Source organism: Ctenopharyngodon idella, chromosome 1 (assembly GCF_019924925.1).
Source record: "Ctenopharyngodon idella isolate HZGC_01 chromosome 1, HZGC01, whole genome shotgun sequence".
NCBI classification, from domain to species: Eukaryota; Metazoa; Chordata; class Actinopteri; order Cypriniformes; family Xenocyprididae; genus Ctenopharyngodon; species Ctenopharyngodon idella.
In genome coordinates this window covers 31,131,635-31,157,010 of record NC_067220.1, presented here as the reverse complement: position 1 = coordinate 31,157,010, position 25,376 = coordinate 31,131,635, and the positions used below count along the sequence as shown (strand labels likewise).

The 25,376-nt window shown below is 36.2% G+C and overlaps 1 protein-coding gene across 1 annotated transcript in view; it reads right to left on the bottom strand.

Moving 5' to 3' along the window:
* Positions 1-25,376, bottom strand: part of galntl6 (polypeptide N-acetylgalactosaminyltransferase like 6) — a 205,027-nt gene that overhangs the window by 136,304 nt on the left and 43,347 nt on the right. The window contains exons 3-5 of the mRNA XM_051905066.1: positions 23,905-24,013; positions 13,334-13,472; positions 8,012-8,178 (exon numbers count right to left, since the gene is read on the bottom strand). Coding sequence (XP_051761026.1) covers positions 8,012-8,178; positions 13,334-13,472; positions 23,905-24,013 — 415 coding nt within the window. The remainder of the gene's footprint in view (positions 1-8,011; positions 8,179-13,333; positions 13,473-23,904; positions 24,014-25,376) is intronic.

The following is a 25,376-nucleotide window of genomic DNA, read 5'->3' as shown; positions in this document are numbered from 1 at the left end:
TTTTTCACAATATTACTGTTTTTACTGTATTTTTATCAAATAAATGCAGCCTTGGTGAGTATACCGCCCCCAAAAATGTAAACACTAGTATCTAAATAATAAAATTTTATAAAAGTATTCATTCTCGATAAACATGTATTATGTGAGACGTAAAGCTATTTACATCATTTTTACAGTGATTACGACATTACATCGACAGTACCATAAAGTTGCATACCTGAACATAACACAAGAAAATGTTAGTAAGCAATTTTATCACACAAAAATAATGTTTACGTGCATATTGTTCAGGTCTTGTGCTATACATAGGTGCTGCCGATTGACCATATATATATATATATAAATATATTTTTATATATATATATATATATATATATATATATATATATATATATATATATATATATATATATAAAAATGTAAAACGGAATATTACTTCAAGCACCCATTATCTTCAACCCCTATTCAAACAGAAACAATGGTAAGCATAGAGCTAATGTATGCATTTATCAATATACTAATGGTTAGTAATACTGATTTACTGTATAAACACATGTCCATGCAATGATAATGGCAGTTTAATTATCCTTAATAGAAAATGAATGCTGACTTGCATGTGTTGTATCTGCCTTTACACAAATGTCATCTTTCATGCAAGCCATTTAATTTAGTTTCATTAGAAGAGAGCTTTAATTACATGTTCTAATTGAATGCTATCTATTAAAGGGAATATGAATTTAATCATCACGCAGTTGACTTTATAGCTTAGCTAAACACACAAGCAAAAAGAAACATTCTGAAAGCCTTAACGAGTCATCCGGGCCAAGGAAAGAACAACAAAAGTGTTCAGTGATGAAGCACCTTCACGCTACTGAATGCCACTGTGAGCTTCCATGACGAGGACGTTTCTCAATTAATTAAATGCATGGCATGAATTTAATTTGTATCCACAATTAATGAGAGCCCAGCAAGGCCTCTTCTGCACAGAGTGAGACGTGGTGGAAATGCTTATCTTCAATAAGAGCCAGGCTGGCGGTGAGAGAGACACCAACAGAGCTTCCACTTTAGCAACGCTCTAAAAATACTTTACTTTAAGCAGAGTCGAAGAAACACAAACGCTCTACATATTCATGAAAATTAATCATACAGTACAAGTGAGGAGCGCCGCTGTGGTCTTTTCATGGCCATCTATTCATAAGTAGATGTTTTAAAATTAACTGTATGAATATTAGGACTAGGCAATATACTAATATTCACTGCACAGTACATTTTGTACCTTGAAAGTAATGCAAGTTGCTTTGATAAGCGTCTGCCCGAAGCATTAAAAGTTGTGATTTTACTTGCATATATTAAAAATAAATGTAGGATTGTTAATATTGCACTTTTTAATTATTTTTATTTTAAGTTCACTAAAGAGTCAATGATATAGTTTAAAAACAGATGTTATAAAAAGCATCTCAGACTACTGATTTTTAGAAGCATTAAATTCCGTAAGTTTGATTCATTTCAGTAAATCAGCTCAAACTAAGTGAATCAATACAAAACTCTGATTCAGTGATTCTTTAGTGTCATTTGTTAGCATTCAGTGAGGCATTTTTTATTACAATAATTTTTTTTTTTTTTTTTTTTAACATTGCTGTTTATGATTATGTATTTTTATATGGTTACACTTTATTTCGATGGTCCTCTTTAGACATTCTACTAACTATAAGTAACCTGACTACTACATGTTAACTAACTCTCATTAGAGTATTAGTAGACTGTAGTAGACCATTAGTACAACCCGAATTCCGGAAATTTTGGGACGTTTTTTAAATTTGAATAAAATGAAAACTAAAAGACTTTCAAATCACATGAGCCAATATTTTATTCACAATAGAACATAGATAACATAACAAATGTTTAAATGGAGAAATGTTATACTTTTATCCACTAAATGAGCTCATTTCAAATTTGATGCCTGCTACAGGTCTCAAAAAAGTTGCCACAGGGGCAACAAATGGCTGAAAAAGCAAGAAATTTTGAAAAGATTCAGCTGGGAGAACACCTAGTAACTAATTAAGTTAATTGATATCAGGTCTGTAAAATGATTAGCTATAAAAGGGATGTCTTAGAGAGGCTGAGTCTCTCAGAAGTAAAGATGGGCAGAGGCTCTCCAATCTGTGAAAAAGTGATTGTGGAATACTAAATAGATTGTGGAATACTTAAAAAACAATGTTCCTCAACGTCAAATTGCAAAGGCTTTGCAAATCTCATCATCTACAGTGCATAACATCATCAAAAGATTCAGAGAAACTGGATAAATCTCTGTGCGTAAGGGACAAGGCTGACAAGGCATATGGTATGGGCAGCTTGCATGTTTTGGAAGGCACTATGAATGCTGAAAGGTATATAAAGGTTTTAGAGCAACATATGCTCCTCTCCAAGACGACATCTATTTCAGGGAAGGCCTTGTGTATTTCAGCAGGACAATGCAAAACCACATACTGCAGCTAATACAACAGCATGGCTTCGTCGTAGAAGAGCTGGGTGCTAAATTGGCCTGCCTGCAGTCCAAATCTTTCACCTATAGAGAAAAATACGTCAAAGACGACCACAAACTCTTCAGCAGCTGGAAACCTATATCAGGCAAGAATGGGACCAAATTTTAACACCAAAACTCCAGAAACTCATAACCTCATTACCCAGATGTCTTCACACTGTTTTGAAAAAAAGAGGAGATGCTACACCATGGTAAACATGCCCCCTGTCCCAACTATTTTGAGACCTGTAGCAGGCATCAAATTTGAAATTAGCTCATTTAGTGGATAAAAGTGTAAAATTTCTCAGTTTAAACATTTGTTATGTTATCTATGTTCCATTGTGAATAAAATATTTGCTTACATTTCCAGAATTCGGGTTGTAGACTGTCAGGTTAGGGTTAGTTGTAGTGTTTGGGTAAATAGAATAAATTGACATTGACAAGTTACTTATAATCAGTAGAATGTCTGTTGGGGGATCATCACAATAAAGTGTTAGCAGATATTAAGCAGACAGTCTACTAATACTCTAATGAGAGTTAGCTGACCATCGAAATAAAGTTTTACCAAAGTTCAGCTTCTTTTTTTTTTGGAAAAGATTAAGGGGCCGTTCACATTTCGCGTCTTTTGCGCCCTCGTTCGTTATTTCAAATGTAGGCACGCAGCAAGCGCGCTCATAATGGAAGCAAAGCGCATGCGGTGCAACGCGCTTATGTTTTCCAGGTGCAGCGAGATGAAAAATTCACAACTTTTCAGAATGCCGCAAGAGCACCACAGGTCATGTGACAAGAACCAACCAAACAGCTTCGTCCTTTCCTCAAAAAAAAACATTGAAAGCTCAGCCAAGAAGGACGATCAGCTGATCATAGCTGTACAAGGCTGTTTTTTATTTCTCATCTCCATAAATATATCTAGTAGTAGAGCTAATGCAAGGGCTAGAAATCCATCTATCCTTTGCTGAAACTTCTTCATCTTCATGGAGAGCACAGTTCATGGTTGCATAGCAACAACAGACGCCATTGGAGCGCAAGCGCTTTGGAAAGAAGGAGAAAGCGGCGTGGCCACGTTTTCCACACGTTTTTAGACGCGACATGTGAACGGCCCCTAAGAAAAACAAAACTTTTAAAGCCATTACAGAGCAATTTCATGAATATTGAGATCAAAGATTTAAAAAAAAAAAAGTGAAAAATACTGAGATTTCTATATCGTCCAGCCCTAACGGATATTATAAGTGGTACAAAAGAGAACACAAGGGGATGAGGGAATCAATAACTTCAGCCCACTTTATTTCCACTTCATTTCTGGTTTTGGTTAGAGCCAATGATTATGAGTGGCAGAAGTGTGGCTCTCTGTCAGTCATTCTGGACTGTGCTCTGCTCTATGCTAATTAGATCTCACTCGTTTTTTGGCTGTAGTGATTGATGGTACTGAACATTTTCAAAAGCGACTGTCCAGACAAAAAGGCCACCAGCTGCACACAACCTTCTGTGTGTTTGTGTAGAGAGAGTGCAGTTAGAGGGACTGGTGACGCAACTGACAGGTGCTTATTTCCTCTCAAATGCACTTGGGCATTATTGGTCAATCTTTAATCTGAATGAAATATAACTACCAAATCATTTTTGCAGGAAAGCTCATTCATTTTTTTCTGTATACTGGCTGACCAAATTACCTCTCATTGCTAGAGATCTGAGGAAACCGACAAATGTTTGTCACAGAGAGCATTCAATGCATCTAGCTAAAAATTCTCTTTAAACTCTTTAAACCACATAAATGACTCATACAAGCACTTGACGAATGCACAGGAGATTCAGTGCTTTTTCAGTGGATCTGCTTTCAAATCAATGAAATGCCAGAAAACTGACATTTTCTATGCTTTGAGAGTTTATTGCTACTCTTGCTCTAGGTCAAAAATCTGTTGAGAGAGAATCTGCATCTCATATGAGCTCATTATTAAAGAGAACTGACCAATGAGCTTGGGTTGATTAACATAGCAGAGTTTGTCTTTTACAGAATATATGGGATACACACACACACAAGTGAAAACCTGCAGATGGCCTGAATTAAGCAACACTGTATTATAATATATAAACATGTCGACACAAACAACACATTTGTGTAATAAAAAAAAAAAAGCAACATTTTTTATCATCATAAGCCAAACAATGCAAGATGCCTCAGTCTAATGGCAGCTCATTTCAGTTGGACATGAGTATTGTAATGGGAACAGAGCAGGCCAGAGCAGAGTACATGCTCACTATTGTGCTCTCCCATTATTTCTCCACAGGAGTGATGCATGCCCAGCAGTGAGATGGAAAGTTATTGGCTGAGATGTCTTGTAGTACAGAGGGGCATTGTGCGGTGGGATGTTCTTATTGATTTATTGTGTGAAGTATTGGGATGCTGTTCCAAAAGGCAGAGTATTTGGTGCTATAGTGTTCAACAGCATGCTATCATTGCGTCTCTATGCGAAGACACATTCCTGATGTCTTGATCTTACTGCATTCCACTACAGCATCTTACAATGAGCGGAATGCGCCCTACTTTCATCTTTTCATGATCAAAAATGGAAAGACTGACACAATAATACTGTCTTTGAAATGTTACATATAAAAATGGTAACAAATGATAATATACATGAAGAGTTTGGTTCCAAAACGCGATCAACGCCATTTTTTAAAAAATTGAGTTCTTGCCAAAATCAGTATTGTATCTGGTCAGTATTGAAAAGTCAATTTTCAATTTTACTCAAAATGCGATATTCACCATGTTATTCTGTCATGTTTTCTCTCTTTCTTTCCAAACCGCGACAAACGGCACTCTCCCTTCTCTGCAGAATGCGATATAGCCGCTCAACCAATCACAGCGCATCATTCCACGCACTGTAAACAGTAATGGCGGCGCTCTGAATACACCCGGTATCCTAGTTTTCCTTATCTATTTTGTGCTTTGTGATCAACAAAAACAGAAAAATGAATAATTGTGACGGCATTGATGAACATGTGGTGGTTTCTGCGGTGGGTAACAAACATAAGCCATCGAAATCGAATCATTTACGTGATGAGATTAAGAAGATGAGGCACTCAGGAGGAGAAAAAATGCCGACTGTTGCTTGTTCTCACACGACAGCATCAAACTTCTGTCACGGTCCCCAAAACTGAATCATGAACAATTTTTAAAATCTGGCATTGCTAGTTTTGATCCTAAATATCTGATAGAAAAAACAAACAAACGAAAAAAAAAAAAAAAAAAAAAACATAACATGATTGCTATTTGAATGTCTGCAGTATAGTGACACCCCTGGGTAGTTGCAGTCAATTCCAATGTACTCGGCAAATGTGTTGTTTTTATTTTAACCGTGCAGTGGCGCCAGATACTCTTTAATCGGTAATGACAAAAGGAGACATAATTAATTTATAGAATTAATAAGATGCCTCATTGAATTCATTTTGGGAGCGACGACTGAATGTATTTTTAGTCCAGTGTATATAAGATTAGTATTGACCGAGTTCAGAGGCTGTCATATATGTGGATCAACTTACTTTGTTGTGTATTTTCAACAGTTTCAATATGAAAAATAACTTTTATATTGATTCAATGGATTAACTGCATTTTGGAAAAAAAAAAAAAAAAAAAAACTTGCATGGATTTATTGCATTTTGGGGAAAAAATAATCATAATATATATATATATATATATATATATAGTCAAACCAAAAATTATTCAGATATTTTTGATATATCTTTACTAGTGGGTGCAGGACACTATAGTTCATTTATGTAAGTGAGGATAGCAAAATAAAGTAAACTGTGACATATTATACCCAAAAATTCTTCATACAGTGGACTACCAGTAAAACTGATGAAAATTTGGAACCAAAAATTATCCAGACACTTTGACCTGACCATGTTTTGCTTAAGTGTTATCTGACATAATTAAGATTCTTTTTTTCTGACACAGTTTAACTCTGAGATCTTAGTGAATAAACTGAATTAATGAATGAAATGTTCAAGGTGTCTGAATAAATTTTGATTTGACTGTATATATATATATATATATATATATATACACACACACACACACACTATATTGCCAAAAGTATTGGGACACCCCTCCAAATCATTGAATTCAGGTGTTCCAATCACTTCCATGGCCACAGGTGTATAAAATCAAGCACCTAGGCATGCAGACTGCTTCTGCAAACATTTGTGAAATAATGGGTCAATCTCAGAAGCTCAGTGAATTCAAGCGTGGTAACGTGATAGCTTGCCACCTGTGCAATAAGTCCATTCGTGAAATTTCCTCACTACTAAATATTCCACGGTCAACTGTTAGTGGTATCATAACAAAGTGGAAGCAATTGGGAACAACAGCAACTCAGCCACGAAGTGGTAGGCCACGTAAAATCACAGAGTGCGGTCAGCTAATGCTGAGGCGCACTGTGCGCAGAAGTCACCAACTTTCTGCAGAGTCAATAGCTACAGACCTCCAAACTTCGTGTGTCCTTCAGATTAGCTCAAGAACAGTACGTAGAGAGCTTCATGGAATGGGTTTCCATGGCCCGAACATCAGTGCCTGACCTCACAAATGCGCTTCTAGAAGAATGATCAAAAATTCCCATAAACACACTCCTAAACCTTGTGAAAAACCTTCCCAGAAGAGTTGAGGCTGTTATAGCTGCAAAGGGTGGGCCAACTTTATATTAAACCCTGCGGATTAAGAATGGAATGTCCTTAAAGTTCATGTGCACGTAAAGGCAGGCGTTCCAAAACTTTTGGCAATATAGTGTGTGTGTGTATATATATATAAAATTATGAAACATTATATTTTAATATACAACTCACACAAATTACAACAAATTACAACTGTCCCTCAGGTGTGGCATCATTTACGACCCTTACTGAACTTTTTTTTTTTTTTTTAATTTAGTGTACTTGTTCAAGCAAGTGTCAGTGAGGAGCATGCTAGAGTTTTGTAGGGGGAAATCTTGGTAAATATCAATTGAATAAAATTTTTTACTGTGCATCAAGCTGTAATTTATGTAAATTAAAAAAGTGTGAAAATGTTATTTAAATATACTTAGATGCTAACAATTAAATTAGACTTAATGAGACAAAGGAGTCCAACAAATGTATAAAATATAATTTCCACCACTATGTTGTGAAAAGGACATTTAATCTGACTGACAAAAAAACAAAAAAAACAAACGTGAAATAGCGGTATATGCACTGTTGGAGAAAACCAGTTTTGAGGGAGTCTCTACCAATTGAAGAAACACCCAATAGCATTGTAATTGTAACTCAATGGTTATTGACAAAGCCCTGTCTACCTCTATAAATGACCAAAAAAAAACCTTTTTGATGCACTCAAAGACCCAGTACTATCAAAGCTTTGTTCAACATTCATTTTGAGCAGCTAATGCAGAAAGCCACCAGCAATGACCCTGATGTCAAGCAGATGCTCTAAAAGAGAGAAAGAACAGCTCGGCCGCTTACCTCTGTCACTGTAGTCATCTACCAGTATTATCTCTGCGATCAGATGGTCAGGTGTGCGGTTGGTGATGCTGTGGATGGTTCTGAGCAGAGAGGACCAGCCTTCATTATGGAACGGGATGATAATACTGGTGTTTGGGAGGTTTTCAAGATACAGCTTCTGCTTACAGCTACAGAAAAGAAAGAATGAGAGAGAGTGAGATTGAGAGCGAGGCAGGCAAATACTAGCTGCTTATGCTTTACATCAAATGCTTAATCAGGGCATCAATGTATAATCCACATATTGTAAGACACTTAACAAACACTCTCAACATCGCATAAGCCTCCGCAGTACAATGATGTGTGAAATATAAATCTTGTCGCTTATTGCACTAGATCTTGCCAAACTGTAAAAACATTATTTGAAAACAAAAGCACCGGTATGGGCTGCCCCAACGCCGTAGGCAACGGCGACAGAGCTCAGATCATAAATCAATGTTTTGAGAGGTCCTTCAGTCCCAGCGCTCTCATAAAGCATTCAGAAATCTGCATGCTAATTGAGCTCCGACAAAGCCGGCACCGACAGATGAAGTGGCACTTTATGGCTCATACTGGTCTCTCTAATTCAGCACCCTGACAAACTTGACAAGCCGGTCCTAATTCATACACCTCCATATAATAATCATTCTCACGCATAGTTTATTAACATTTCACTTCGATGGTGGTGGAGAAAAAAAAAAAAAGACACACACACACAACAAAAATACAGTATAGAGAGATCCAGCATTGTGCACAAATGCATTCTGGAGAGGAGCCAGCATCTAAAACAGCCCTGTCTGACCTGTCAGATCAGTCTACTAATGAAATACAGTTCAGGAAGAAAAAGGCGCTCCATTTGCATACTAATAGCCAGACAGTGTCATGTGTATTACTGGAACATGCAATTCTCACAGCAAATTCTCTGAATCGGTATTAAAGAAAATGTATTTGCATAAAAAACACTACTATTTTACAATTTGGGCTACTCTATTTTGTGCAAAGAGAAGTGTGCTGTGTTCTAAAATCTATAAATAAATAAAAAATGCTTTTCCAGTAATGCATGTGTCACCATTAGGATGTGGTTTTCAATTCCTGCCCTTGAGGCACTCAATTAGACATCATTTGTTTATTATTATTATTTTAAAACTTGTACATTTGGAGTAAGAACAAAAGCATATATTTTTAATATATACATAATACATAAACACTACCATTATATATATGAGCAATATCATATGAGTAGCCGTGCGATATGGCTGTACAGTATATTAGCAAGGCTGTGATTCGGCCGTGGGTAATCACAGCGTGCTGATATACAGCCATATTGCATGCCTACTCGTGTGATATTGCATTTATACAACAGTTTGATGGCACAAGTGTGTAAATAAATAAGAATAACAACGGAGTCTCTTTAAAAATCCTCTTTTGTGCAGAACTACTTCCTTCCGCCATGGATTCAAATCTCAAGTTGACCGTTTGACCAAGCCTCCGTTACTAATTCTAAAACGTCACCGTAGAACTAGTAACGAAGGACCGCTGAGTCACTTCATTGAAGCTTATTGTGTTATGTAGAGTACAGTTTTATGGTATTATGAGAGAGAAATCTACTAAACGAGTGTATTACCTGCATCTGATAGCATTCATTCTTCAGGTCGCTGTCCATAATATAGTCATCATAAAAAATCAGTTTAAATATCCACTGAGGAAAATGTCTTTTGTCCTTTTAAAAGTTAAAGGGATTTTCCACAGCGCTAAAACAACTTCCTTGTTCTGACTCTCTCATTCACTGACCCTTTCTTAATAGCAAATACGGCACATTATTTTTATAAAATAATATTTTATAATATTATTTAAGCAAACAATAAACAAAATCAAATAAATAAAAAACACAAGCAAACAATTTAGTCAAACGTACAAATGTAGCGCTCTAATACAGGATTGAAGTTAAATATAGCCTAAATATAGTTATGAAATGTAATTTCCCCCTTAACCCAAATTGTTTTGCTCTGGAACAAGAAATAGATTAATAAGACCAAAGATTGCCCATTTGATATACCCCAAATTAATTATATGTTTAACCACTATCTACATAAGAGTCAGCGGCAAATACCCGAAGGACTGGCCGAGATTAAGCTGTTCTCGGCGGGTACACGAGCACTGAATGGCCGCTGACGGCCTGGAGCTCGCATCTGCGAAAGCGTCAAAACAAATAGTAAAACAAATAGTAATATAGGCGCTATGATTAAATATGAGTCACATATTTGAGGTCTAAACAACTACATTTTCACCTAAAAAAAAAAACCTCTTAAAACTACAACAAGTGTAGTATTTGTAAAAAATACAGTGGATTTGCTCAGCCGGCATGACAGTCGCTTCAAGCGGAGTGATACAAGCGGTGAAAAGGTAGGAGTGCTATTATAACTAGAATATCGCACGGCTCTCAGCCAATCAGATTCGAGAACCAGAAAGAACTGTTGTGTGTGTATATATATATACTTACATACATACACACTTCCATTCAGTCTGCAAGATTTGTTTTAATGTTTTTGAAATAAATTGCTTCTGCTTACCAAGGCTGCATTTATTTGATCAAAATCATTCTAATATGCTGATTTGGTGATTATTATCACTGAAAACTGTTGTGCTACTTACTATTTTTGTGGAAACTTTTTTTTGCATTTATTTGAAGTCGATTTTTTAGTATTTAGTGTCACTTTATACTTTTGTTCAAAAGTATGGGGATTTCAAAAGACTTTTATTTCAAATCAGTTCTTTTGAACTTTCCATTCTTTGAAGAATCCTTAAAAAATGCATCACAGTTTCCACAAAAATATTAAGCATCACAACATTGATATGTTTTCAACACTGATGATAATAAGTAATAAGACTGGAGTAATGGCTGCTGTTATTTAAATATTACTTTATTTATTTATTTATTTTAAACTGTAATAATATTTTACATTTTTACTTTTTTTTTTTTTTTTTTTGTATTGATCAAATAAAAGCAGCCTTGGTGAGAATAAAGGCCAATTCACACAGCACAGACAAATGCCAACAAACACCAAAAAACAAGTTGGCCGTTGAATTTATAATTTATGAAAACTAACTGTCATGTTCACACTGCCCCAACAGACACGGACAAACGCTGATTGAACATGTTCAGTCGCATGAAAGCAACAGACGCCAAGTGTTTGTTGGCGTTTGTCTGTACGGTGTGAATTAGCCTTCAGAGACTTCTGTCAAAAACATTAAAAAATCTTACAGACCCCAAACTTTTGAACAGTTATGCATGCTGTATTCAAGAGACTATATCTGTGTTTTTAAAACTCACAGCCACTTTTCACTTCATAAAACATGGAATCTGTCCAGCTCCTTCTGCTTGCTGTTAGCACTGACGCTGCAGCAGCATCTGTGTATTTCTCTGCTACCTGCATTAAAAGTGAATACACGAGCATGCTGGCTCTCGCACTGAGACAGTTATTCACATTCTGTCTGTTGGCAGGTTCCACACTGAGCGCCACAGGCTTTTATAGGAGATGTAAATAAAAGCCCCACACCAGGCTCTTCACCGGAACACTGTCTGCAGTACTTGAAAGGGGTTTACACAACTTTACAGTTAACAGCAGGAAAGCAACAGACAAACTTTTTCACCAAGAAGGTGTGGAACATTGTCTAACCTTGTAATGGCACTAAAAATATGTTTTAAAGACTTCATATTCATTCACATTATCAAAGCCTAGAAACTTGGCAAGCCAGTAGCAGATGCTGAAGCCCGTTCAGGCAGAATAAATTATATTTTAGTTATCGACAACACTGTAACGAATGAGTCCTCCTTCAGACATTGACTCTTTGGTGCATGAGTTATAGAGAGATTTGTTCTTGCCAAGGGAAAATCCATGGCAGTGGAGACATTCAAGGGAAGGTAATGGTGCAGAGCCTTCTGAGAACAATTAATGATCAATTCATCAAGGAGCTCATTTAGATGGAAGTCTGGAACCAGACTCTCTTCTAAACCTTGCTAAATGGATGGACTGTGAACCACACTCATACATATTTTTTATTTGTTTGTTTTTTAGGCTTTATGCTATAATACTGATGGTCATGCATGGAGCAAGAAAACCTTTCATTGTTATTTGTGCAAGAAAATGTTCTTATAAATGAATGTTCATGGAACCCAGTCAAAATATTGAACACTACACTCTTAAAAAAGGGTTAAATGGAGTTGTATAAAGAACCCTAGGGTTCTTGACTCCATTTTAAAGAATCCCTTAAGTCAAATAGGTTCTATATAAGGAGAAATGTCCTAAATGTTTGCATAATACTTCTTTTATGTTTAACGGGTTATTTTATTATTTATTTGTTTGTTTGTTTTTCTAGTGATAAAGTATGTTTACAACCTGTAAAAATTGAACTTAAAGTAATATTCTGAAATATTATTACAGTTTAAAATAACTGTTTTCTATTTGAATATATTTTGAATGTATTTTATTCCTGTGATGGCAAAGCTGAATTTTCAGCATCATTACTCCAGTCTTCGGTGTCACATGATCCTTCAGAAATCATTCTAATATGCTGATTTAGAGCTAAAGAAACATTTATATTATTACCAAATGTTGAAAACAGTTTTGCTGCCTCATATATTTGTAGAAACTGTGATTTGTGAACAATGTTTGTTTGTTTTTTTGAGAATACAAAAGGTGCACTTACACAGTACGTATACAGCAAAAAACAAGTGATTTTCGACTATCTCAATGCTTTTTTATTCCCCCATTAGAGACCCACTGTAAAATAAATACAGTAAGCTTTTATTAGGCTCCTGATAGACTTATTTACTGTATACGTAAACATTTTAATGACAGAAAAAGGTGCATCTTTAAGTAAAAATATAATGTCTAAGAAATGTGGGGTTTTATGATCATAATTTTATTCATAACAATGTATAATTGACAGGGTCTACTGATGTTCAAAATAGTTTGAGGTAAAATCTCAAAGCTTTATGCTAGCAATTTTATGAACTTTTTTATGAAAAACAAACAAAAAAAAAAAACCTTATGGTTATGACTGCTCTCCCTTGTGTTTATGTTATTTGACAGCAAAGGTACACAAACAAAAAATCTGTCAGCCTTGAAATCACTAAATTAATTAATCCTAATTCACTTAATTCCTCGTTTAGGACAAAATCATTAATTAAATACATTGCGAAAGTGTGGCCTGCCACGGATCTTTAAAACACTGATGTCTAGCTCAAGCTGTGCAGCTCTGGAGGCTGGTTACTGTGAACAAGATGTGAGAATCAGCTCTACTTACTTTGGATGTCTGATGTCAGGAAGGGAGCGGTCCAGAGCGATATTGTTGCTGACGTAGATGTTGAAGCCGTTTTCTTTGTATACTGAGTCATCACACTCGTCCTCTACAAGCGGGTACGGTTTCCCATGCTCCCCTTTTCCTGAAAGAGATGCGGTCTGACATCAGCAACCATGCTGAACACAGCCAGGATGTTGGCAAGGTGAGCATGTGTGTACTAACAATGATACGTATCACCACTCCAAAGATAGAAAGTACCACTGTGAGAACTGACAGTTTATTTTATTATTATTATGATGATTATTATTATTATTTTATGACTGAACAGCTGAAGCAGCTTAACCAATGAGCCTGGCCTTTTGCTGAATGCTGACCAGACATACTCTAGTATGATGACTTAACATGCTGACTGAGTTGCTGGCTCTGCAGTGTACATTATGGTCTCAGCCACTTTTCACTGTGTCTGCCTGTCACAGTTGATGGAAGCCCTACTAATCGTTAAAGTAATATTCAAATAAAATTGTAAATTCTGTACTCACCCTCATGTGTTGCTCTTTTCCATACAACAAAAGTATATAGTAACTGAATTGAAAAGTCACAGGGCAGCGTTGATACATTTTGGTGCACCTGAATGTTTCTATGTGTGCGCAGCATGATCTCCGATCTGAGGCCCTGTTTACGACCTGATATTAGGATGTGTTTTGGTCAATCGGGTCACAAGTGGATGACGCTAAAAACAGGTGTAAACGGGCTGTAAAACGTTTTGTGCTTGTCCACTTTTGACCACTTCCAGAGGTAGTCGAAAACGCATTCGACTGGATTACTTTCAGTGTAAACGCTCATGTGGTCGAATGTGTTCGAACAGCCACAAAAGACCGCCTTCTCTCCGCCTACTGACTTAATGCGTAAACATTATGAGAAGCGTTCTAGCCAGACGGGATTTAAACTTTGTTGGCTGGAGACCCAAGTTTGGTTTGAAAATGAAAAACGTACCAAGCACAATGTTCTCTCATTAGTCCCGATTTCTAACACACGCTCGCCTTGTTCGCCATGGTCTTGTGGCTATCAGAGCAGAAACGAAAGCTGATGTTCTCTGTGTTTTTCCGTTGTCTCCGATCGTATTCATATGAAAAATTGAGCGAGCTTATCTTGTCCATTAGATCGAAAGATCTGAAAAAACCCATACATTTACCTGCCCATAGACCCTCCCCTCGAAGAAATCAGGACAGAAGTGGTTGAAAGTGGACAAAAGAGACAGATTAAAATACCAGGTGTAAACGGGTATGTGTCTCCCTCGTCATCATCCGATCGACCAAAACACATCTTAATACTAGGTGTAAACAGGGCCTCAAAGTGACGTATATGTGTGCTTCAATGAAAGCAGTCCGGTGATTAAACTGGTGGGAACCACCTGTACATTAAACGATTTTAATGCACACCTTCCAGCCAATCAAAATTTAGTATTTAGACAAACCATGGTATATACATATTGTCACGTTTGGTTTTGGGTTTTGTTCATGTTCTTGATTTCATGTCTTTTATTTTGTCATTTTATTCATGCAGTTTGTGTCATGCTTCCCTTGCTGCTCATGTGCTCCCTTTGTCAATAGGCTTGTTCGAGATGCATCGGTGCTGCGCAGGCCGATCGGCGTATGACATCAAAGTATCGCGAGAGCGATCGGAGAGCATACAACTCCTTATGCTTTTGAATCACTCTCGCAGCACTTTGATATTATACGCCGATCGGTCTGCACAGCCCCGATGCATCACAAACAAGCCTAATGTGTCATGTGCTGATTGGTTGTTTTGGTCATGTGTCCTATGTTCTCATTGGTTCATTGTTGATTATTCACAGGTGTGTCTTGTTTAGTCATTAGTCTGTGTGTGTGTGTGTATACATAGCCCTCATGTTTCATTGTTATCTTGTCTAGCTCTGTTCTGTGTAACCTGCTTGTAGGTGAGTGTGGTTCATGGTCATGTCAGGTCAGGTCAAGTCTCTGTTTATCTTGTATTTGTTCATGTTTTTGGATTAAACAAACTGCACACATGGGTTCACTTCAACTTGCCTTGCAGTGGATACATTACACAAACACACACATACCCCCCCATTTTATTACATTAGTAGCTTAAATTTTGCTAAACATTTTTTGTGTGTTCTACAGGGGGAAAAAAAAATAATAATCACCTGAGCTTTTAATGTTATAAGGGTGAGCAGATGAGAGTTTTCATTTTGTGTGAATTATCCCTTTAAAGTCCCCCTGAAATCAAAATTTAAGTTTTTTTTTAGCTTTTAGTATTAATATGTTAACCTTAAGGCTATGGATAAGCTGATGTGTTCCAAAACAATGACAAAATTCGCATTTAGGAAATATAAGCAACTTACAGTCTCTCACTTCAGCTAAAATGGATCACAGATTTTCATAACATCACATCGCACTTCAGCAGTGTTAATTTCGTTGACAAATAATTTGTCATAATTTTTGTCAACAACGTTTTTTCATGGATGAAAACGAGACGATGACTAAATAAAAATGCGTTTTGAATGACTAAAACTATGACTAAAATCTACTTTAATTTTCGTCAATGAATAAAAACGAGACAAATGTTAGAAAGGGACGATTTGGGAAGATATCCAGTCTGTGTGGAAGATGCGCACATTTGAAGTGTAACGTGCTGTTCTAACCGCGGGAAAACGCGGCGCTGTTGCGAGCTCTACAGGCTCGCACAGCAGCACTTCAGACTGCTTCGCAATTAATAGCGCATATTTATGTTAAGCGATTGCTAATGTTGATGAATGTTGATGACATTGTTTACTACACAATGTTTATATGGTAATATGTTTTAGACGGTTGTAAGAATGCATATTTTATCTCCCTCATCTGAACTTAAATGAACAGCCTGCTACAGTGCAGACTGCAGACATTTCAGAATAAGAGTCTGGTTTATAATTATTATTTTTTCCTGGTCATTATTGTTATTTTGTTTACACAATAAACTATTTAATTTAATTTCTATTTAATTCATAGTAAACTACTGTATCTTCTGTCACAGGAAGGAAAGACTAACAACATTATTTGACAAATTATTAAATATATTTTACAAGTATAAGGGTTATTATAGTTAACTAAACCTAAAACCATAAAAAAATCTTCATTACTTGAAATAAACGTTAACTGAAATGAAAAAATAAATATATAAAAAATGTAAACTTATTTTATTTCATCTAGTTTCCAAGCTTTAGCTTAACCTGGTGTACTAAAATGACTAAAAAAGAAATAAAAAACTATATAGACATTTAAAAGCAAAATCTAAAAGACAAACACACAACTAAAAATTAAATCTAATCAAAATTATAAACAAAAACTGTAATAGTACCTCAATGATAAGTGTCAGTCCCTGACAAGTACTGAATTGAGCTCTCTTTTGTGTCTTTTTGCACTTGAACGGTCAAAAACCATCTGCTTTGGCGAGTAAAGTACAGTTGGTTGTCTTAAGTGAACATAAACAGTTTGGAGAATATCAGATGTATATCAGTGTTTTGGATCTGTGTATTGTTAGAGAAATGCTTACTTAATGCATTACAATTTAACTAAATTAGATTTTAGTCGACTAAAACTAGACTAAAACTAAAACCAATTTCCAATGACTAAAATATGACTAAAACTAAATGGCATTTTAGTCAAAAGACTATGACTAAAACTAAATCAAAATTTGCTGTCAAAATTAACACTGCACTTCAGCTTCTCGTCAGATCTTCTGTCCAATCAAATGCTCTCTAGTCCTGCCCCCCTCCTACACTATAAACAGATGCCGAAGTTGCGGCTGAAATCGGTCATTTGTTCACACATTTACTAGTTTCTATATGGTGAATGGCACATAGTGCACTATATATAGGATAGGGGATGATTCAGACAGGGTAAATATGCTTTCCATTGACGCGAATGAAGTCCGTTTTCGTGTTAGTGTCACGTGAACCGCCACAGCGCGTATACAGTCTGCTCCAGTCCAGAGACACGAGAGCACAGAGCAGATCATATTCGCGAGTCGGCGCCGATTTGAATTCTGCACAGAATGCTATATTTTAAAGCCATAAAGAGGTGATTAGGAAGAGAAACGGTTAGACATTAGAAGGAAACCAAAGCTTTACCGAGCTCAGCGGCTCTGGCCGAGCTGTGATATAAACGAAAAGCTATTGGCTATTTTTTAAAAAGGAGCAGGGCTGTTTGATATATCCCGCCCTGTCTTCCTGTTTCAGTTGAAATTACATCAACACATTGAATAATGCCAAGACACTTCAGTGGGCGTTTAAAATGCCAAAAACAAATCTGAAGCAGTGCATAGCATTTCAGTTTTAAGAAAACATGCGTTCTTTGAGGAAACATGAGAATAAGCACTGCAGTAGCAATGTAGGCTGCACAGCACCTTTTCATCAGAAATGATTCTATTTTGAATGCTTTATGCTCTGAGTATAATTGACTGATCAGTGCCACTAATATTACCCTGAGAACAGCTGCTTGCCTAAATCATTAACCAACATTTTTTCCTCTCCCGATTGTTTAAATACCAAATGGATACTGAAATCTACAGTAGCATCCCAAAACAGCTCTCAAACATCTAAGTACCCATCTTATTATGCAACACGGAAGTAAGCTTTTTTCTGTGAATTTCTGTGAATGTGTGACTTCTGATTCATTAGCCGCTATAGGTAAATAACTAGAAAAAATAACAGTGCAGTAAACCTTAAAACAATTTGCACAACTATTTAAAATACAAATCAGTGTGTTTATAATTATGATAATACAATAAAAATAATATGGTAAGAAGTACCAGTTTGCAATATCAAGTAGCATACATTCTGTACAGCTAAAAATAACGGGAAGCAGAGCAGACGACACCGGAGGCCAGACATATTCAATTTACAAATGGCTGCTTTTATGTTAAAAATAATTCAGATAGACACACATTAAAAAAAAAAAAAAAAAAAAAAAATCAGGCTTTTTTATTTGTCATCAGTGTAAAGCACCAATTGTTTGTTTCCTTTGCTATATAATTTTTTTTTATCAATGTAGTTTTTAATTTACTTGGAACCAATTAATTGACATAAACTAATATTTCATATCGAAGGCAGACGGTCTTACTACAGAGAGCTGATAGCAATATTCTCTCATCTACCTGCATGGGAGATTTGAATCTGATCAAAATGTCAATTACTTCTCATGCTGCTGCTTTAACCAAACTTCATAACTGAAAATAAGATATTTATACAGAGAGTATTGGTTTTTCCAACATTCTAACTTTGATTTTCATAGTCCTCTGGGGAATTTCTTCATGACAGGCTGAAGTCAAAACCAAACCACCATTCTATCAGTGTAATTAATGCATTCCGACAGATCTTTTGTCTGATCTCTCGCTGAGAACAGAAAATTCAATGCAAGATATCCTCTTTGATGTGCAAAAAATAGAAAGTATAGAACGTTTCCAAAACAAAACAACACATAAGGGAGTCTTTGTCTTTTTGTCAAATGGATCTATAGATATTTTCATAATTTCATGTCACCTGACAAACAAACAAACAAAAATAATCAAAGGCACACAAAAACTCCATGGCACAGAGGTTATACATGTGTAATGTTATTATTATTTAAACTATATGCAATTTTACCAGAATTAAAGAAAACTCACAACACCAATTAATGGTTATTCGTTCAAGTAAGAATAATACAAATTTATTTAAGTTAAATACAAAGTTTTGTAATGATGTTATCATTAATACATATATTCTCGCATGCTTTTGCCAGCTCTGCTAAAGAGGAGCATTAAGAGAACAATCCAGCAAAGCAGATAACTGTGGTTCTGTCTGTGTCAGTATGCATGCATGTATGTTTATAAACTAGGGATCCACCAATAGGATGTTTTTGGGCCGATAACCGATAACGATTTTAACAAACAATTATTCACAGATTCCGATACCTATATCGATATTTGTCACTTGCTCTTTTATTGGAAGTTTTGTCATTAAAATAGACAGTGTTTTGATCATGTTTTAAATTAGAAAAGTTTAAAAATGCATGCATTAAGTTATATATCTAGTTTATTGCTGCATCATCAAATAATTTTTAATGAACATGGATTAGATCCATTTGGATTCATTCAGCAGGGCAACATAAATACATAAATACAACAGAACAAAGATACAAATTAAATAAATTGTGCTTTTTAGGTAGGTTTAACAGTAGTTTTCAGAGAAAAGTAATAAAGTAAACTGCATATTCTTCACTGTATAAATTTAATACATATTAAGCCTTATTAAAGTTACAAAAGTTATTTAGTCAAGAGTAGTGAGCAATTTTTTGTCTTTTGTTGTTTGATAAACATTAAAACGCACACAGCAGCGCAGCAGGAATATTAGGCTGCTGTCACTTTAAGAGCAGCACGGATCTAATATACTGTTACAAAAGCGTTTTATTTCTCAGCTGTTTACATTCATTTAAGACATAACCGACTATGTTTAAAAGGATACTTACCAAGATGGCCATTTTGATGTAATTTTGTGTGAATTAGAAGAAGTGAAAGACAACTCCATTCAATATTCGTGCGCTGTCTGAGACGCTGCTTTCCGGGTACGCGCTATGGTTGTGTGCGAACTTCTCACACAGTGAGTAGAATTGAGTTCTCTTTTGTGTCTTCTTGCACTTGAATATTTAAATTCGCAAGACTTAAAACCACATGCAAAGAATAAACTTTCACATAGATGCAGCACTTGCCAACTGGGACAGTGACAGTGTTGCACGGTTCAATTGTGCCGAATGTTATTCACACTGACCCCGGGTGATGCTTATTGACGACCCTTGCTGTATTTCATACAGATTTCATTTTGTTTTGGCAAGTATTTAATTATTTTACCCAGAGAAAAATGTTGGATTATGCAACAGACATGATACAGCTCAATGCCTTCACGCAGTTAATTAATAAACCATCGGTTTGTTATATCAGTTTTTTACAGCCAATATGGCGATTGTTGTAAACTGATCAAAAATCATCTGATTAAAATTGGCGGCTGATACATCAGTGCATCTCTATTATAAACGTGTGTATATATGCTGTGTATATACTGTATGTAAACCTTATTCATTTAATGCATCCCTTAGTGCATTTCAGCACAAAGTCATCTCGCTGTGACATGTGCATAATTACAATAACCTCACACCCACTCCTCTGGCATTTTCTGGCTTGATAACAGAGTTAAACAGAACATTTAAATCATAATGCAAAATTACAGATTTTAATACTCCTACGCACAAGCTCTCAGTGTGTACACGTGTTTGCCTCTTAAAAGCGTTGTACAACAGCTCCATGCAGAGTTTATTATTGTTATCAGAACTTTTGGGGCAAAGCTTCAGAAAGCATTGTGGGTTTGATCACTGACAGGCAGTGTGCATTACAGAAGCAAAAGTTTTTTTTTTTCTTTTTTCAGCTAGTGTAATTGCACAACAAGCACTATATCTGATAAATACTGTTTCTGCACTGGATTAGCTAGACCTCTGTGCTGTGTCTACTCACAAATTTCATAATGAGATGTAACCTATATATAACTGCAATTTTACACACCAGGATCTCCACACTTAAAGTGAAAATCGAGTTTTTAATGTTGTTTATATGTCTATGTGGTGTTTTTTTTCATATGCTTTAAGACAAGCCATGTGCAAATTCATATGTCAACACCATTGCTGAGTATTTTCTCCTTAAAACTGCAGTGAAAAAAAGACAGTCTCAACCCACGGTTTGAAATCGCTGGTGTCTGTGGCATCATAAACTACCTTGTAACCAATCACGTCAACGTGCCGGCAGGCTTTAGCATATCATTAACAGTGAACTAGCAGGGGAGTTTCGAAAGAAGCCAGGTTATCCCAGTATATTTTTCTGTTGATGTGAAAAATCGGGTAGATTTAGCAATATAGCAGGTGTGTGATGTATATTACGATGTTATGCTGAACTATATGCCTTTCTCCACTGAAGTTCTGAGTTGTTCAAAGCATTTGTAAGGATACTGATTGATAGAAGGCAGAAAGCTAATGGGAACATGGTTCGTGTAACATTAGCAACACATTATTAGCTGTTTAATAACAGTCAAGCAAAAGGCTAATCATATTAATTGCGACGGTCATGTGTCCTATGTTGTAAACAGCGATACCATTGTGCAGCGTTTACCTCAGCAAGTTGACCGAGTGGATCTCTGAGCTCGTGCAAAGTGGGGCTAATTTGCATATTCAATGGCTACTTTTACATGCACCCAAATAATCCATTTGCAATCGGATTGATGGCTCAATTGGATTGAAATTTCGATCAAATTGGAAGGGGTGGTTTATTCCTTTTCTAATCTAATCCAACAACACAAAATATAATGTAAGCATGTAAACGCTTGAATCCGATTACTTTCTCAATAGTATTCAGACGTCTCAGGGGCACATGCACAGTGCAATGTTGACATGCATTACACAGTGCGCAAGTTCACGTTCACGTCTTTAGTTGTAAAGATTTATGAATGTGTATGCTAACAGGGCAAAAATAACAATGAGCTTTGTTGGTGTCACATCCATGGTTGTCTCCACAAGTGTGATTGTTATGACGCAACACGCACAGCATGTGCGCAAAAGTTTTAATCGGAATGTATATAAAACACATAGATATTTGAATCAGATTATAATGTTTAGAGTACATGTAAACAGATCTGCAATCGGATTCAATTCATTCGGATTGACGAAAATTGGTACATGTAAACATACCCATTGATCCGCGTATATTAAATGTGGCAAGGATGTAGAGTTACATTCAAGCTATTTTAAAGCATGAAAAAATTTTCACAGGAAAAAAAACATTTAAATATGTCATTTTGGTGATCAAAGATGAGTTTTAAGGAATAAAATTATTGACTACAGGGGGACTTTAAATATTCTTGAATCTCACTGTAATTGTATTTGTCTGTTAGATGTAAAGGTCCCTTCATGCTAGTTTGAAGATAAGCAAAACCTAGCAATTGCTTATTCAAAGTGTTAAATAATTTAGTGTGTGTGTGTGTGTGTGTGTGTGTGTGTGTGTGGGGGTTGTTCCCAGTCAGCAGTGGTGAGAATTTACCAACAGTGGTCCAAGGAGGGACAAACCACAAACCGGTCACTCCAAATTCCCCAGATCTCAATCCAATTGAGCATCTGTGGGATGTGCTGGACCAACAAGTTCGATCCATTGCGGCTCCACCTCAGAACCTATGTGTATGTTTCAGCAGTAATCTAAATAAATAAATAAATAAATACAATTTGGACAGCTTTAATACTCAGATCCCCACCCTGCATTGTAATTTGTTGGCCCTGTCCAAATGGTTCTGGGAAGATCCATTACTTTTCTCTGGCATTCATGTACTACCATCTCCAATGAACTAGATTCATGAAAAAATAGCGGGTGGCTTTTTATAATAGAGGCTGCTATCATAAGATTTGTCACAACAGATGGTGTGCACTGAAAGCCCTCTGATAGAATAGTGCAGCATGCTCCAACGTGATGGGTCAACACAGAACAGTTGGGCCGAGTGGGCCATATGCAGAAAGACGTGGTCCTGCCTACAGGCGCCAGAAAAGCCATCCTTCCTCTAATCTGACAAATCTCCCTGCCTAATACAGTGACTTTCTTTTTATTCCAAAAGGCTATAAAACAAGCCTCTTTCTGGAGACCTTTTTTCATATATATTAATCTGGAGCCAAAGAACTTTCACCTCAAGGACACAATTATTTGCTTTCCTGAGCACTTTCATTAAGAATTAGGGATTTAAGAGTATTTTGAATTGTCTGCAGTTGAAAATCATTTCTAATGTAAAAGCACAGCAATGAGAAAATACATTCACCCAAAAGGAAATGCAGGCACTTAATAGGCATTTGAGGGTATGCGAGGCACTAAAGCAACACAATAACATTTATTAAAAGGTACATCATGTGAATTTTATGGACGCATATGCATATAAGTCTGGTGTTATTGCTGGCACAATACCAACAATAACTATCCATGTCAGTTATTGACTTATTTATAGTTGAAACTGTAAACAAGTCTAAGAATTAGGCAAATCAAATTGTGCTTACCCAAAAAAACATATCCTATCAAGAACCTTGGGTCATCCTTGAAAACCGGACGAAAATTGCTGGATAAAATAAACACCAAAGTAAGCACCTTGACAGCCATTTATATCCTTAACTGCCGAGGACATAATGCAGCTAAAATTTAACACAGCAAAAAGACACCCTTACATTATTAACCAGCCGTAAATTCAGATGGATCAATAAAGTCTCTTTAGCCTCAGGGGCAACTAGATGATTTACAAAGACAGCTTGGCAGGGATTCTAAAATAATGTCTTACCTAAATGAAAGCCATAAAGAAAACGTCATCATCATCAAATCATCCCTCTTTAGTCTGGTTGATGTCCTTTATGCTGTGATAATGTAAGGTTTGCATATGCTTTGAAAGGAACAAGTATCAATTATAAGAAAGAAAAGGTCTAATCTAAAATATTCAGTGGATTTAGCATGCATACCAACACGTTGTTCGTCTTTCCTGATGCTCTCGTTGTCATGCCAGTCTCTTCTTCTCAAACCGTCTGTCCAGGTATAAATGTGACCATCATTTAAGCCCAGTGGAAAGCCCTGTGGGGAAAGAGAAAGATTTTGAAGTAAGATACAGTACACTTTTAAAACTCTTTATTGGCATCAATGGTTCCATGAAGAACCTTTAATATCCATGGAACCTTTCCATTGGACAAAAGGTTCTATATAGTGGAAAAAGGTTCTTTAGATTATAAAAATGTTCTTCACTCTGGTTCTTTAAAGAACTGTTAAGTAAAAGGTTCTTTGAGGAACCAAAAATGGTTCTTTTATGGCATCACTTCAAAAACCCTCTTTATTTTTAAGAGTGTTTAATAATATTCAGATAAAATTTCATTTTCTTTTAGAAACTTCCACACTGAATGCATCTCAAAAGATCAAGTTAAATCAAGTTAGATCTCAAATACATAAAAAAAATAAATGAAAAACAACAACAATATCATTATGAGAGGAAATTTAACTTCTAATTTAACTGCATCTTCAAGAACTCTCCGAGGTAACTTTTCACACCTAAATTGTCCAATAATGCAATAATTAAAACTTCAATCATAGTTTTTGTTTGAACACACATTCAATCGGCTGAAATAACTGTAGCCAGCAACTTAGATAACCAGAAAGCTTTCCAATCTGATCCATAAACATTATACAAAAGATTTCAGCCAAAGGCAAAATTTTCCTTTAGATTTGATCATCTGCATGAAAAATCATGGTTTATTTATGTTTATGCATGTGTCTGCATTGTGCGGGGTGCAACCCATAATCTTTTTAGTAATCGCACACGCACGATGCGTATTTGCCGTCCTGGTTGGACATCCATCTGGGATTTCTCAAACCCGGGAGAGCAGAATTGGTGCCAACCATCAATTCCATTATGCCAGAACAGCATGTCACATTTTTGCCTGGTGGATTTTTCTAATTTGGGAATGAAAAAGCATCTCAAAATGATCATGCGGAACGGTAAGAGGTGTGCAGTGGACAGCGCCTGTTTAAGTGCAGCTATGCGCTTCTCTGTTGTTCTGACGCCTCTTCTATTTGAGCAATAGGCGTTTGCAGGATGTAAAAAGTGGAGCTCTAGAAGGTCTAAGAGGCCCCATTTGATCTACAATTTATCCATTCTCACAGATAGACCCCTGATAACAGCTCTTTTCACTGGCGGCTGGTGCTAATGCAGTGGGGACGCACTAGCATGAATGGTTTTGATGAAAGCTCTGAGAGGGGGATTCAGGATGCCATGCTTCAAACATACATGCAGAATAAGTCTACATGCCTTTTAGTGCTTTGTCTTTGCGCAAGCATCACCATGGAAATGTTTCAGGTAAGCAAATTGGAAATGACAGAGGCTATTCACTGAAAATTAATCCAGTGAAAAAGACACAGAGATTTTTAGGGAAATGATTTAGAGTGC